Below are 15,611 nucleotides of genomic sequence, written 5' to 3' on the forward strand. Positions count from 1 at the left end.
CTGGGGAGCTTGTTGTAGGACTGAGAAGACCCTGAGGCTGAGCCAAACCGCCAAGGCAGGGTTCATCTTCTTGCATGAGGGGATGAGTACTATGGTTTCTACTGGGCGTGTCCAGGCAAAGCCATACCTGATCCATGGTCAGTGGTCAGTGGACAGCAAGTTGGATGCACACAAGACTTGGCATTTAACATGAAATCGGTTCTCCCAGCCACAGTCAGTGACCCCATGCAGCACGTAGGGCCTCTGGGGCTGCTGCTCATCCGAGTCTAGGACTGCCCTGGCTGCTCACTGGGAAGTACAGGGATGTGTTCTGGGTGCTGAAAGCTACATGTTGAAATTCTAATGGCCCTCAACAAGGACAGCGACATAGATGGCTGAGCCCAGAATGTGCCAGACAGTTCTCACCCAGAGCCTAAATGGCCCAGTGCCGGCCATAGCCTTCTCAAACTCCGGCTAAAATGAAACCCTATCTTTATTCAGAAGCCACCCAGCTGTTCCCCCTTTGACCCAGGGATTGGCCCCAAAACTGGAACCCAGATACCGTCATCCACATCTGTGACTAGGAGACCAGCTCATTCCTTGCGGGGAGCCCCTTCCCACCTCTGGGCAGCAAAGCCTGATGTTTGCCGAAATTTAACCCAGAACTCACTCCCTTTTCCAGCAGTATCCCATGGGGGTCATTCCAGGTCTTCCTGGCCCCTGCCTGGCCCCCCTAGGCCTGGAGGAAGTTGTGGCTGCCCTGGCAGGACGGGAGGGAATCGGGGAGAGCAGTGATGCTGAGTTTCCGTGATTACACAACACTCCTCGGGAGGAGGGTGCCGCAGAGCCAGGCCCAGCCTCCAACCTGTTCCCTGGGCCTGTTTCCCAAACCGCAGACTCCTGTTGGCACCACATCCCCACTCTGCTCAGCCAGACACCCACAGGCCCCAGGCACATCTGGGTGGGGCAGGTCGGGTGGGCCCTCTGCAGAGTCTGGGGCCTCCGGCTGGGCCAAAAGAGAAACTGCAGAACTGCTCAGCAGAAAGTAATCCAGGGACTCGACCATCCTCTGAGGCTGTTCTGGCCTCTCCCTTCAAGCAGGTGTAGCCCAGGGCACCAGCACACCTTGGCCAGCTAAGCCAAGGCAGTGTTTGCCTGAGAATGGCCCTGACTGTGACAGGTCTCAATTGCTCCAACAGGTACCCCTCCACGCAGTTCGGCAGCCTCACGGGACTGCAGTCTCTGATCAGTGCGCTCTTTGCTCTCCTGCAGCAGCCACTGTTTTTGGCCATGATGGGTCCCCTCCAAGGAGACCCTCTGTGGGTAAGAAGGGTTAGAACAGGGTGTCACGGACTTCTGCTCCACTCTACTAACTGGGAGCTGGGGGCTTCAGAGCACGGAGGATAGGCAATTTGGAACTTGGTTAGAACTATGTCCCCTCGTAAATGGTGGCCAGGCGGGAAGAGAAAAATAACCTCTCTGGACTTGATTTTGGGGTAAGTAGAAGAGAGGTCCTGTCCCAGGCCCTCCTGCATTCTTAACCAGGTACCAGGAGTTGTCACAACCCCAGCCCCACCCCGGAGACTCAGATCAATAGGTCTAAGGTGGAGGGCCAGGCCCTGAGGGCTGTGGTAGCCTATGGGGAATCAGGGAATTCAGATGCTGGAATGTGGAGTGACGGCCCTGGGACCTCTTGAACCTTCCTGTTCATTTTTTCCTCTCCTCTCCTGTAACCAACTCTTTTCTCCAAACCTGAGTGTGAGGGGGGTGTTGAGCTGGGCGCTGCCTGGCCCCCACCCCCCGTGATGGCCCTCTCCTCCCCACCTCCCAGGTGAATGTGGGGCTGCTCATCATGAGCATGCTGGGTTTCTGCCTGCCCCTCTACCTGATCTGCTACCGGCGCCAGCTGGAAAGGCAGCTGCAGCAGAAGAGGGAAGAGGACAAGCTTTTCCTCAAGATCAACGGCTCATCCAACCGGGAGGCTTTTGTGTAGCACTGACCACCTCAGGACTGTGGCCTCCTGCCCATGCTTCAGTGACTGATCAGTGTCCTCCTCCTCACCCCAGAGGACCCCATGCACCCCCAGGATCCTCTCCTTCACCATGTTGGAGTCCATGCTCCCTCTCAGGGCTTTGGTCCTGCCTCGAAGCTCTGCGGTGAAAGGATGGGAGAGGGCCCAGGATGGGCAATTTTCCTACTGTTGGAAGCAGGGCCGCCTTGGCTTTGCTCTGCCACCCCAAGGGACCCCAGGGCCTTGGGTCTTCATGGTGCCTGCAGGAGGAGCCCAAAGCACTCCCAGCAGGCAGGCTCTCTCCCTTAAGGGTCTGGATTCTGTCTTTTGCCAAAGCAGAGGGGCCTGCCATCCACTGCCCACCACCTGCCTCTCGGCTGCATGCCCACCGACCACACCTGCCTGAGGACAAAGGCTTGCACTGTCTGCAACTCCCTCGCCTGGCCCCTCAGCCTCCTCCCATGGTCAGTCTGTGGCTGCCTGAGGAAGGAAGGACCCGCTTCCTGTTGTTGGTGCTAACCCCTTTGTAATCCCAGCCCCCTGTGGCCTGTCCATGGCTTGTCCTCTCATTTGAGGCCTGTGGAGAAGCCCCCTGGCTCACAGCCTAGTGTGGGGATGGAGGGCAGGATGGTCATACTAAGCCTCAGGAGCCCTGGACAAGGCTGCTTGGTTGCTCCTCACCTCCTCCCTCAGGGCTGGGGGCAGGTGGGGAGAATGTTTCCACTGCCACCCTCGGTCCAGTCTGTGACCTGAAGGGAATTAAAGGGCACCACCAGGGTACCTCCCTGACACACACACACAGAGTTGTTCCTGTGGGGTGGAACTAAGGCTGTGCTGACAGACATGGAGGCCCAGACGTGTACAGGGAAGGAGACTGATCCATGAGGGACCGAGGGGGGGTGTGTTTGTGTGGAATGTGTGTATATGTGGTGTGTGAGATGACGATGAGCCCTAGGGTCTGTCCTTATGCCCACCAACCAGACCAGAAGCTCACTGGGCCTGTGGCAGCCCCAGGGTTCCGGAGTCAGTCTGGATCAGGACGTGGAGCTTGTCTGGAGCCACAGCGCCCCCTGCTGGCAGATTCTGCCAGGGCCCTGGAGCTGTTTACAAGGGAGAAGCCAAGCCTGCCTGGCTGGTTACCCCACCCAACTTGACTGCCCCCAGAAATGTGTCTGAGACCTGCTGGGTGCTGAAAGGAGTGGGCTGATTTTTAGGTCTTTAGTTTTTCTTCTCTTAAGTTTTATCATACTTCTTTTTATAAAGCAATAAATCCATTTTCCTCCCAGTAAGGGCCGCCCCGCCTACCATATCAGTTGATGGCAGTATGTGTTTGTTTTGAGCCTGAAAAGAAAAGGCAAGACAAGATGTTCTGCCACTGACCAGCCCCAGCTGTACTCGGCTGCTCATCATTTCTCGGGTGACCTGACTGGGGAGGGGCAGTGAGCCAGGAAAAGACCTTACGTCTGCCTCCACCCCAGACAAATTGGGCTGTGTGGAAGTGTGGGCCACCCCCTCTGCTGCCTGTCCCAGCCAGACAAGCTAATCCAAACCCCGTCTCAGCACCTACACAGATTTCCTGTCACTGCTCCACAACCCCAAGGGTTCCTCCTGAGTGCAGGATATAGGGTGACCCAAGAGAACTGCAGGCTCAGAGAACAGTGTCAGGATATGGTGGACAAACAGAAGAGGAAGGGACAGACTCAGGCCTAATTTGAGCTCCATAGTAACAGCTGGCCACTGAATCTCTTAGGCTCAAGATTGCTTAAATATTAAAAATCAACCCATCTGGGCCACCTGTAATCTCTGAGGCAAGAAAGATGAAATATTTGAGGTCAGCCTTGGCAACTTAGCAGGACCTTCAGCAATTTAGTGAGATTCTGTCTTAAAAAGGGTTGGGGATGTAGCTCAGTGGTAAAGTACCTTGTGTTCAATAATCAGTACCAAAAAAAAATAGAAATCAGAACCCAACAAATAATGGGCTTGGGTGTTTAGAATGTGTAAGGCCTTAGGTTCCAAACCCTTCATCTCCCTGTCCTCCCCCCCACCAAAAAAAACCCAAAAACACCACTGACATTTTCCAAACCACCGCCCAGGTGCTGGTCTATGATGTGTTAATGGTTATTCTAATTTAAAAGGTTTATAGTCTAATTTTGGAAATGCTGAGTTAAAGTCAAGTCTGCTCCTTTGTATCAAGCATTCTCATGGTACTCTTTGAGGGTCTCTAAGAAGGGGTATGTGTACTGTTACTGCCTGGCTCTAATCACCAGAGCCATCCCCAATGTGTGGCCTATGGCTACCTGCAGCAGAGGCTCCTGGCTGTTGGTTAAAGTTGTAGATTCCAGTAGTGGCCTCTGGTGATTCTGGTGCCTCCCAAAGTCCGAGATGCACTGGTGAAGAGGAGGGCAGTTTGGGGAAATGCTGACTAGCAAGGTCCCTTCCAGCTGGAAAACCTCTATGATGTTGGGCAGATGGCCTGTGCTGTGCCCAGCAGCACCCAGGCCCAGTGCCCACACCTTTAGGGAGAGGCACTTTGAGGGAAGATGCCAGCATTGAGAGACTAGAAGTGAAGGTTGAAAATAGCCTGCAGCCAGCAGTGGGTGAGGATTAGAGGCGTGAAAATGGAAGTCAGCTACAGAGGTGGTGATGAGCCAGATGGGTTGGTACCTGCAGTCAGGATGCGGGCCTGTCATGCTACCTTTATACAGTTACACATCTTCTGTCACTATCATTGAATCATGTAGAGTTAAACAGATACTAGCATCCCCATTTTACAGTTGGAAAACTGAGACCCAGAGAGGTGGAATAACTTGCCTAGGGTTAAGGGCAGGGCTTACATGTGGATCTTAAGACATTGGAGGAACCAAGCCTTCAAGACCAGAACATTCCATTATGAGCAGCAGTCTTAGGGCTTCTGGAGCAGGGAGACGAGCAGCCCCAGGAAGGGGAGGAAGCTTAGGTAGAATTTTTATTTCTTGGAGCCAAGAGCTTCATCAGGAAGGAGAGGGTCCTTGGGCTCTGGAGGCTGATGGGTACTTGAGGGTGCAATTCCCTAGCTGCCCCAATCTCAAGAGGAGTGCCCTGAGATGGAGACTGATCGCAGGCAGGGGGCACCAAGTGGCCACAAGCCTCTCACCTTCCCCTTTGTCCTCCAAGTGGGGAAGAAACAGGAAGTGATGTCCAGTCTTGTGGTTTCAGAGTGAGGAAGGGGGCCGAGCAAAAAAGGTTTAGGAACACTGCCAGGAGCCCCTCCTGTCTCTAGCTCTGGGATCAAGGCATTCTTAGTGGTCGGCTTCCTCTAAACCCTCTAGGCCTCTGCCGGCAGCTCCCACTGCTGGGGCCTGCTCATAGAGAAAAGTTCCAGCCCTCATAAAGGCCAAAGAGAAGGTTCAGGCCCTCGGGGTCCTTCCTGTTTTGCTCCACCTCTCTTTCCCTCCTGTGCCCAGTATTGTCCAGGTCAAAAGAACTGTGTAGACCTTCCTTAACCTGGCGCTGCCTGGCCCAGACAGCTGAGGAGGACATCACCCTGCCCTAAGTTGCAAGGACACTGAAAGTGGGGAGGACATCTAGTATTGGGGTCATATGGGCAGAATTGTCCCAGACAGTAGCGCACACGTTCAGCTCTGTGGGGTTTTCAATGCACTTGATGTGAACCTGTGTGAACTGGAATAGATATACAATTGGGGCGGGGGTGATGAGGGACTGGGGACAAGCTGTGAGTAACCCGAGGTGAGGGGCTCCTGCAGAGAGCTCTGCAAAGTCTTCTCATCAGAATCGGGCTTCAGGGGTCATTTCAGTAGCAGTTCCCCTTCCCTCCCCCTGAGGGGTGATAGGAGGGACCCAACTTAAGAACGATGGCCTATTTTCCCTAAATATAGACCATGGGCTTATGAGGGTTAAGAACTTAGGATCCCCCCAAGTAAGGGTGTTATTTATCCTCGGGCTGCAGCCCTGTCCTGGGGTTGGTGGGAAGGTCAGGGTGAGCAGGCAGGCTCCATAGGCGACTCCTCCATGCCTGACTCACCCTGAGCTTCCCAAGTGTCAGGGGGATGCACCATCCTCCGTGAGGGCATCCTGCCATAGCTCCAGCCTCTTCCTGCCAGCATGGAGCCACCGCCTGTGCCCCTTGGTCACTGAAGAAGTTAGTCATTCTCCCCCACCCAAGCAGGGCCTCTGCACTGACTGCTCCCTGACCTTGACCCTTCTCAGAGGCAGGCTCCATCTCTGTCAAGGAGACAGCTTGGGAAGAGCAGCCAGGTGTACATGCAGGTAAAGCACCTGCATGGTGTTGTGCCTGGCACTGAGCAGACTGCCACACTGGCATTATTTTTATGGCCCTGACAAAGAGCAGACAGCACAGCTAGGTCCCTGCCCCCACTTCCATATGACAGGACCTTGACTTAAGGCGGCTCTGACCATGACATGACCATGGCCAAGTAAAGCAAGTGAGGTCCATTCCTGCTGACCCCACTCCTCCCATAATCCCTCTCTCGGCAAAGCCTTAAGCTATTTTCCCTCGATCATGTTTCCTTTATGTCTTTCACATTTTGGTAAGAGACTTGGCCAAAAAGCATCCCGAGGTCATCTCTAAGTACTGGGCAGGTTTATACTGAGCAGAGTGACTCAGATCCCAGCCATAGGGGGAGACCCTCCTTGGCTACCGCTTGGCTGTGCCTCTGACTCGGTGTCCATGTGTGTGTGTGTGTTGTATATTTGTGTGCGCGCACAAGTCTGAGATGTGTTCTGGGTATGTGGGATTGTGTGCGTGTTTAGAGGAGTGTGTAGGAGCTTGACTGTGTGCCTTGGCACCTGGGAGGGGAGGCTCTTGCCTCACTAGATCCCTTTCTGTTGCTAGAAGGAACATCTAGGCAGGCCAGGTCGAGGGCCCAGGGCCCAGCCCAGTCCATCAGCGTGGTGCCTGAAGGGTTTATCTATTCCCCATGTTAACCAGGGTCAATGTGGCATCACGGGCAACTCAACCGCTGACCCTGACTCCTCCCTGTCCCTTTGCTGTTTCTAGCACTTGGCTTACTCTTGGGCACACAGTAAGCACTCAATAAATGTATGCTGAGAATGACTAAGAACTGCTCCTTCCTTGGTTGCTCTTCTGTCTCTCTCCCTGGATCACGCAAGTCTCGGCAGATTCCCTGTTCCCTTGTCTGAGGTGCGCTCCCTGACTACGCCCTCCCTGACCACACCCTCCCTGACCACGCCCTCCCGTAGGTTGTGGTTGCTGGTTTGCCTTTCTGCACTGCCCTTGGGAAAACGGGGCAGGACAGAGTGAGGGGTCTCCTGGGAGGAAGCGCAGGGCTGCTGCTGAATCCTGGTTTTAAGGGAGCAAGAACTTTTTAAGGGAGCCTCTCCTACCGGTTTCCCACCAAGTTGGCCACCTGCCCACCAGGGCCCTGGGCAATGATGGCAAGAGGGAGAAAGACCCTGGGCCCCACCAGAAAAGCCCCAGGGAGATTCCCATTCTCACTGAGCCAAGGGGTGGGCGGGGGTGGGTGGGGGGGACTGCCTGATTGTCAGAGCTTGGCCCCTGACCCTATTAGGGTGGAGGGGGCTTGAAACTCAGGGGAGGGCGTGGGTAACAGGGGTGGGCAGCTCAGGCAGGGATGAGGGGTAGTCCCCTGCCTCAGTCAGTAGCTGCTCCTTGTTAGGACTGCAAACTCCAAAGGCTCTGCCACATCTCTCTGTTGTTATCTTTCTTCCCACTGCCCCCCTTCCCCAGTACTGGGGATTGAACCCAGGGGAGTTCAACCACTGAGTTACATCCTCAGCCTTTTTTTTTTTTTTTTTTAATTTGAGACAGGGTCTCATTAGGTTGCTGAGGCTGGCCTTGAACTTGTGATCCTCTTGCTTCAGCCTCCTAAGTGGCTGTGTTACAAGGCTTGTGCCACTGTGCCTGATTTTTTTTTGGGGGGGAGGAGTACTGGGGATTAAACCCACAACATTTTTCCACTGAACCACACCCCTGTCCTTTTTACTTTTTATTTTGAGACACAGTCTCACTAAGTTGCTGAGGCTGGCCTCAAACTTGGAATCCTTCTGCCTCAGCATACCGAGTCACTGGGATTACAAGTGTGTGCCACCGCCCCTGGCTCTGGGCCTGGTTCTTATTGTTACCTTTTGTTTACCCACTTTATTTTTTTGGCATTTTAATATTTTATTAGTTCTTATTAGTTATACATGACAGTACAATGTGTTTTTTTTAATATAAGTATATTCTCACTCTTCTGGGTTTGCTTTGTTTTGGGTGTTTTTTTTTTTTTGGACTGGAGACTGAACCCATGGATGTTTTACCACTGATTTACAACCCTGGTCATTTTTATTTATTTATTTATTTATTTTGGTGTGTGGAGGTACTGGGCCTTGAACTCAGGGACTCTTGGCCACAGAGCCACATCCCCATCCTTATTTTGTTATTTAGAGATAGGGTCTCACTGAATTGCTTAGCGCCTTGCTTTTGCTGAGGCTGGCTTTGAACTCACGACCCTCCTGCCTCAGCCTCCCTAGCCACTGGTATTACAGGCGTGTACCACCACGCTGGGCCCTTTTTATTTTTTATATTGAGCCAGGGTCTAATAAGTAGCTAAGGGTCTTGCTAAGTTGCTAAGTCTGTCCTTGAATTTCCAATCCTCTGCCTCAGCCTCCTCCTGAATTGCTGGGACTGCAGGGGTGTCACCATGCCTGGCTCATTTCTCCACTTTTAATGGAGATAGAACAAAAAAATATTTCTCTAATATAAGGAGAGCCATAGCATAAGCTTGTGGTCATTCAAGGGCAGCTAGAACTTGACTTCCATGTCAGGGACACAAGGGGAATGGATGGGGACCTGGATACCACAGCCCCCATTTAGAGGGACAACCTTGACACAGCTCCAGCCAATTACTGTCGTGTGGAGATGAGCCCTGTTTTGCCAGATCTGATTTTTCTTTTTCTGTTTTCGTACTGGGGATTGAACCCAGGGGTGCTTAGCCACTGAGCTACATTCCCAGTTCTCTTTATTTTTATTTAGAGACAGGGTTTCACTAAGTTTCTTAGGGCCTCACTAAATTGCTGAGGCTGGCTTTGAACTTGCAATCCTCCTGCCTCAGCCTCTCAAGCCACTGGGATTACAGGCCTGCGCCACTGGGCCCAGATTGATTTTTTTTTTTTTCCAGAGAAGCTGGAAATCCTGAGTTGTACATAAAATATTCTCCGTTTCAAATGCTAGTTCTGAAGAATTTTTTAAAAAAATATCACAGCTGCTGAAATCATTTTTAACCCTATGTAGAACAAACCTGTCAGAGGTAAGAAGAGGAGAAAGTGAAGAATCTTCCTGGCCTTCTTTGGGGACCAGGGCCACCTGCCTTTGGTTTCCTCTGCCTAGCATACGCCACTCTTGTCTCCCTCCTATGGCAGACTGTGGTCCTGTGTAGGCTGGGGATCTTTTCTTTTTACTTGTCTCCCCCAGCCTGGCTCACAGTGCATGCCGTTGAGTGATCAAATGGGTTAAACACTCTGATCTGGTTTCCTGAGTGGTGCACAGTCCCTATTTAGGGACAGGCAATTGTCAGGGAAGCTCAGAACAGAGCCAATTTGCCCTCACAGGCCCAAGTCCTCGACAACTCCTGTGCCCAGCAGGATGAGGTGGGCAGCCAGGGTCACGTGTTGGCCTGTGCCTTTGTCTGGTGCCTGTCTCCCCAGCAGAGTGGGTATTCCTTGAAAGATGGCATGTGCCCACCTGGGTCAGCACTATCCCGTCATCCAGTTCCTTGGATGGTGGCCGCTCAGTAAATATTGTGGGGATGAAATTGAAAAAGAGACAGACAGAAATAAACAGAGAAGTGAAATAGAGACAGGCTAGAAGAGGAACATGCTGTCACCAGCCAGGAAGGGACAGAACAGAAGATGGAAACCGTGAAACACAGTCTCCCCAAGATACACAGAGCTGGGTTACAGGGGCGGCTGTCACGGAGGTGGTTACAAGGACTGTCCAGCCAGGAGACTCTGCAGGGGCTGGAGCTAGAAGATGAAGGGGAGTGGAAGGAGAGAGAGAGAACAGGGGGAAAGAAGACAGCTGCAAAGAGAAGGTAAAAGAAACACAAGGTGAAGATACACTGCCAGGGTTGGTAACAAAGATGGCAGCCACAGGCAGCCGGGGAGAGGGGTGCAGAGATAGAGAAGGGTCCAAAAAGGAGAGCGCATAAGACAAGTAGAAAGAAGCAGAGAAATGCAGAAATAAAGAGATAAAGAGATCCGCACAGGTAGAGTCAGGGAACAAGGCAAAGACAGACAGAAACAGAAAGATAGTGGTGACACTCCTGAGTGATGTCTTTGTCTCCTTCCTCTTTGGGGCCTGGAACAATCAGAAGCAGTTCTGAGGAGTATTGTTATCCATCCCTCCTTCCTTGGTACACCTTTTCCCCATAATAATAACATGGAAATTTGCCATGCACTGCACAAAATTGCTTTAGGTATATTGCCTCACCTGAAGAATCAGAAACCCCATTTATTTTTGTCTCTGTTTTTACAGATGAAAAGCCTGAGGCACAGAGAGTTAAGTAATTTGCACAAAGTCACATAGGACGTGATAGGGCTGAGGCTCCAATGCATTAGTCACCAGTGTGTCAGTGGGCCAGTGGCCCACAGTGGCCACAATTGGAAAATGATGTGACCTTTGTATCTGAAAGCTAACCCAATGGATAGGTGAAGCAAATTTGCTGGAGTAAAAAGATATAAGAACCAGAACTCTCAAAATGTGGAAAAAAAAAAAAGATGCAGATCTTGTTTGGATACTGCATTTGTCTAAAAGAAATGATATTATAACAATTTTTAGATAATCATGAAAATTTGAAAATGAATTGGGGAAGAGATACTATTTAACAATTAGGGCTGAGGGTGCAGCTCAATGGCTGAGTGCTTGCCTAGCATGTGGCAAGGCCTGGATTCCATCCCTACTACTGCAATAATAAAAAGGAATTCTTAATCCTGGTAAGTATGACAATGACACTGTGAATTTGTAAGAAAATAGCCATATTTCTAAAACACACAAGTTGGGCATGCTGGCACAGGCCTGTGATTCCAGCAGCTAGGGAGCCTGAAGCAGGAGGATTACAAGTTCAAAGCCAGCGTCAGCAATTTAATATGGCCTTAAGCAATTTAGCAAGTACCTGTTTCAAAATAAAAAGGGCTAGGGACATGGCTCAGTGGTGAATTGGCCTTGGGTTAAATCCCCAGGACTCCCGTACCCTCCAAAAAAATAAAACACACACTGAGACACAGAGGGGTGAGGTGAAATGAGATCTGAGATGGGCTTCGAAATACTTCAGGAAAGAAAAGAGATGAAGCAAGAGCTGCGAAGTCTCCATAATGGTTGAATCTGGGAATGCCGAAGGGGGTTCCCAAAGGCCCTCAAATGGCTCCACAGAACACAGGGCCAGTCCTCTCACTTGGCACTCAAGGCCCCACCTGTGGGCCACCTCACTTTCCACTCACGCTCTAACCAGCATGCTCTGCCCTCTCCTCCCACCCCAAAATCCCACGGGAGGAGGGAGCCTGCCTCTGCATCTGTCCTATGCTACTTCCTGGAAACAACTTTCCCTCTTTCTGGCCAAATCTGGCTCAAGTCCCTCATGTCCCAAGATGTTCCCTGTACCATCTCCAACCTTCCCCAATGCTGATCCTTGCATCACAGATGGTCACCTTAGCATGAACTGCCTAAGTCACTAGTGATGGTTTTCTGTGAGAGGTGACCAAACTCTCTATGGCCTCCTCCAGGAGGCCAAAGGCTTTATTGTTAGAGTCTGTAAACAAGTCAAAATAACACCTGGCATTTTGCCAGGGGAATGTTAGAGTTCGTAAACAAGTCTGGATGGTGCCTGGCAAAATGCCAGAGGGAGTGGTTTGAAAAGTAACAAAAGCGAGCCATTAAGTGTGGAGATTCCTTATTGGTTGACTGATGTATCTAGTTTATGCTAATTAGATAAGCTGTGTGGAATGTATAAATACTGCTCCTGTCCTGCAATAAACGGCTCCTACTCCTGCTGTATCAACGTACACAAGTTATTCGTCACCCCCCGGTTATTTTGCTGCAGCCAGCCGTACTCCGGCACTTTATTTTACAGATTTTTTTTTTTTCCCTTTTGGGTGGTACTGGGAATTGAACCTGGGGCAGTTTACCACTGACCAACATCCTCAGCCATTTTTATTTTTATTAATTTATTTTTTTGGTACCAGGGATTGAACTCAGGGGTAATTGACCACTGAGCCACACCCCCAGCCCTATTTTGTATTTTATTTAGAGACAGGGTCTCACTCAGTTGCTTAGTGCCTCACAGTTGCTGAGGCTGGCTTTGAACTTGTAATTCTGTCTGAGCCTCCCAAGCTGCTGGGATTACTGGTTGCGCGATCACACCCGTCCATTTTTATTTTTTATTCTGAGACAGAGCCTCATGAAGTTGCTTAGGACCTCACTAAGTTGCTGAGGCTGGCCTTGAACTTGCAATCCTTCTGCCTCATTCTCCTGGGTATTTTCCATGGATTCTGATGTTTTTTTTTTCCATTTCTGCCAGTGCCCAGGACAGCCCTCCAAACACCTCAACTATAGAGCAACTTGCGTCAACTATGGAGCCAGTTTAGCAATAATTCCTCTCCTCTTTCAGGTTTCACCTAAACATTGCTTACTTCCAGGGTCTTTCCTGATCACCCAACGAATGCCTCTCACCAAAGCCTGTCACCCAATTCAGCTTCCTCATAACATCTGAGGAAGGCACCACTGAGCTGGGCATCTGGTGATCACCTGTAATCCGAGTGGCTTGGGAGCCCTGAGGCAGCAGGATCACAAGTTCAAAGCCAGCCTCAGCAATTTAGCAAGGCCCTAAGAAACTTAGTGAGACCGTGTCTCAAAATAAAAAGGGGTGGGGATGTGGCTCAGTAGTTGAGAGGCCCTTGGTTCAATCCCCATTATCCAAAAAGGAAAAAAAAATCTGTCAAACTTGAAAGGCACTTCTGCATTTTTTTAATATTATGCTTCCCTCCACTCAGCAAGGGAAGAACCTTATTTTGCTTGGTCACCCCTGTATTCTAAGTGCCTAGAAAAAGGCCTAGATGAGGGCCAGGGTGCTCAATCAATATTTATTGAGTGAGTAAATGTAGTTTCCCTATCTAAACTGCACGTTCCCAGGAGTCAGGATTTGATTACTTCCTGGACAGAGCCTGCACATGACATTTTTCAAAGAACTATTCATTGGTACGATGCAGGAAGAAAAGCCCGATGGTGGAGGATCAGGGCAGCAGGGACCAGGTACTTAATCTTGGACTTCAGATCACCATGTCTCCTTTTTTTGGCCTGGGTTGGATTTGTGGAGCCTTCCTTGCTTCTACTCTAGGATTTGATGAATGAGTGGCCAATAAGTACGATACTCAGGGTGGTTCTGGAGCACCAGTCATGCATGAATTGGCAACCATATGGCACCTGCACCTCCCTTTCCAGGTCCCTATCCTGAGCAGCTCACTCACCACCTCAGTTGTATGGCCCTTTGAGCTCCATGGACTCTGGAGTCATTATCTCTCCAATGTCAATCTGCCTTCCTGTGTTCTCTGAAGGCAATATTGTCCACCCAAGCCTCAGGCCAGACAGCCCCCTCATTTCCTTGCTTCCTCCCTCCCTTTCACTTTGTGAGCTCTCAATCACTTAGTCAAAGTCTAGGGCATGCCCCCACACACTTTTGTGGAGCTGGGGATTGAACTCAGAGGCACTCTGTCACTGAGCTACATCCCCAGCCCTTTTTTATTTTTATTTTGAGGAAGGGTCTTGCTAAATTGCTGAGGCTGGCTTCCAACTTGGAATCCTGCTGCCTCAGTCTCTTGGTTAGCTGGGATTATAGTCATGCGCCATCGTGCCCTGCTAGATCTTGCTCTTTGGACCTCCTGAATGCTTCCTGAATTTTAGCAGCAGCCTCCTAAGTGGTCTCTAGGCTTCTGCTCTGGGCCACTTGATTCCTCTTTTCCCTCAGCTTTCTGAGTCTTTACACACTAATCATGCTGACATCACTTCTGGAAAGCCCTGAGATGCCTTCCCACGGCCTTTAGGGTGGATTCCAAATACCTTATCACCACCCACCTATCCCTACCCCACTTCCTGCAGCTCCTCAGTCCCCAAATTTGATGTTTCAGTCACTTCTTTTAGTCTCCCACGTGGACCATGGCTTTCCTTCTTGTCTGAAGCTTTTGCGTTCACTCTGCCCGATACGCTTTTCCACTCCCTGGCCCCTTCAAGATCTTAGCTTAGAATCTCTTTCTCCTGGATGCCTTCTCTGAATGCACCCCTCACACTGAATTAGGAGCCCCTCCAAGGGAAGGTGTTCTTGCTAGAAATCCTCACACCTCTCACAACTCTCTTCATTCTAATCACCTGATTCTGTCACTTCCAGCCATAGCCTATTCACCCTCCTTTTGACCCTGAGTTCCCTAAGGGCTGAATGGTGTCTACCTGTTCACCCTCTCAACAAAAGCACAGGTTTGCTGGCCCACCTGTAATCCCAGCAACTCAGCAACTCAGGCAGGCTGAGGCAGGAGGATCACAAGTTTGAGGCCAGCTTCAGCAGATTAGCAAGGCCCTAAGGAATTTAGCAAGACTCTGTCTCAAAACAAAAAATTAGAAAAACCCTGGAGATGTGGCTCACTGGTAAAGTGCCCTTGGGTTCAATCCCCAGTACCAAACCAAACCAAACCAAACAAAACACAGGCAGCACTCTGCAAATATTTATAGAATGGATGATGTGACATAATAACTGCTGGGTTAAAATCAGCTCCATCCCATATAAGTTGCAGACTTAGGCAAATCTCTTTAACTCCTTCTCACCTGTAAATGGGGACAATAACAGTATCTTTCTGGTAGAGTTGTTGTGAAAAGTCAAGTACTTAGAGAAACTTGCCCACATATTCGGTTATTATGTAATTTCTTTTTTTTTCAATATTGGGCATGAACCCATTGCTTCCTGAATGCAAGGCAAGCTTTCTACCACTGAGCCGACCCAGAGCCCTACATTTTTTCTTTCTTTCTTTAAATGAGACTTTTTTAATATTTATTTTTTAGTTTTAGTTGGTCACAATACCTTTATTTTATTTATTGGCATGTGGCGCTGAGGATCGAATCCAGGGCCTCGCACAAGTTAGGTGAGAACTTTTTATTTATTTATTTATTTATTTTTAAATTAGCTACACATAACATTACAATGATCTTGGCAATTCATACATTTGAATCATTGGGGTATAATTTCTCATTTGAGCTAGGTGAGAACTTTACCGCTGAGCCACAACCCCAGCCCCCCTACATTCTTTCTTTCCTTTTTTTCTTTGACACAACTTTTTCCTGGGTCTCAGCCCACGCACCAGGACGCTCCATCACACAGGTACCTTCGTTCCTGCAGCACAGAACTCACATTGGACACCCTGCGGGACACCTGAACATCGGCCCTGCCTACTACCGCGGTCTGGGGCGCGACCGGGTCCACCTCGGATGCCTACGCTGACGCCACTGCCCATTTAAGGAGAGAGGGCCGGGCCCGGGGAGGTCCCGCCTTCCCGCTGAGGTCAGCGCGCACCTCTGCGTGTGACGCTCTGGTTGCCGCAGAGACGC

At 50.4% G+C, this 15,611-nt stretch overlaps 1 protein-coding gene across 1 annotated transcript in view; it reads left to right on the forward strand.

Annotated features, from left to right (window-relative positions):
• The window catches only part of Slc43a2 (solute carrier family 43 member 2), a 46,597-nt gene extending 39,529 nt beyond the window's left edge, over positions 1 to 7,068 (forward strand). Inside the window, exons 12-13 of the mRNA XM_015501021.2 lie at positions 1,179 to 1,302; positions 1,811 to 7,068. Of these exons, the coding sequence (XP_015356507.1) occupies positions 1,179 to 1,302; positions 1,811 to 1,972 (286 nt within the window). The 3' untranslated portion in view covers positions 1,973 to 7,068. The remainder of the gene's footprint in view (positions 1 to 1,178; positions 1,303 to 1,810) is intronic.
• Positions 7,069 to 15,611: the final 8,543 nt, after the last annotated feature.

The sequence above is a fragment of the Marmota marmota genome, unplaced genomic scaffold, assembly GCF_001458135.2.
Source record: "Marmota marmota marmota unplaced genomic scaffold, marMar, whole genome shotgun sequence".
NCBI classification, from domain to species: domain Eukaryota; kingdom Metazoa; phylum Chordata; class Mammalia; order Rodentia; family Sciuridae; genus Marmota; species Marmota marmota.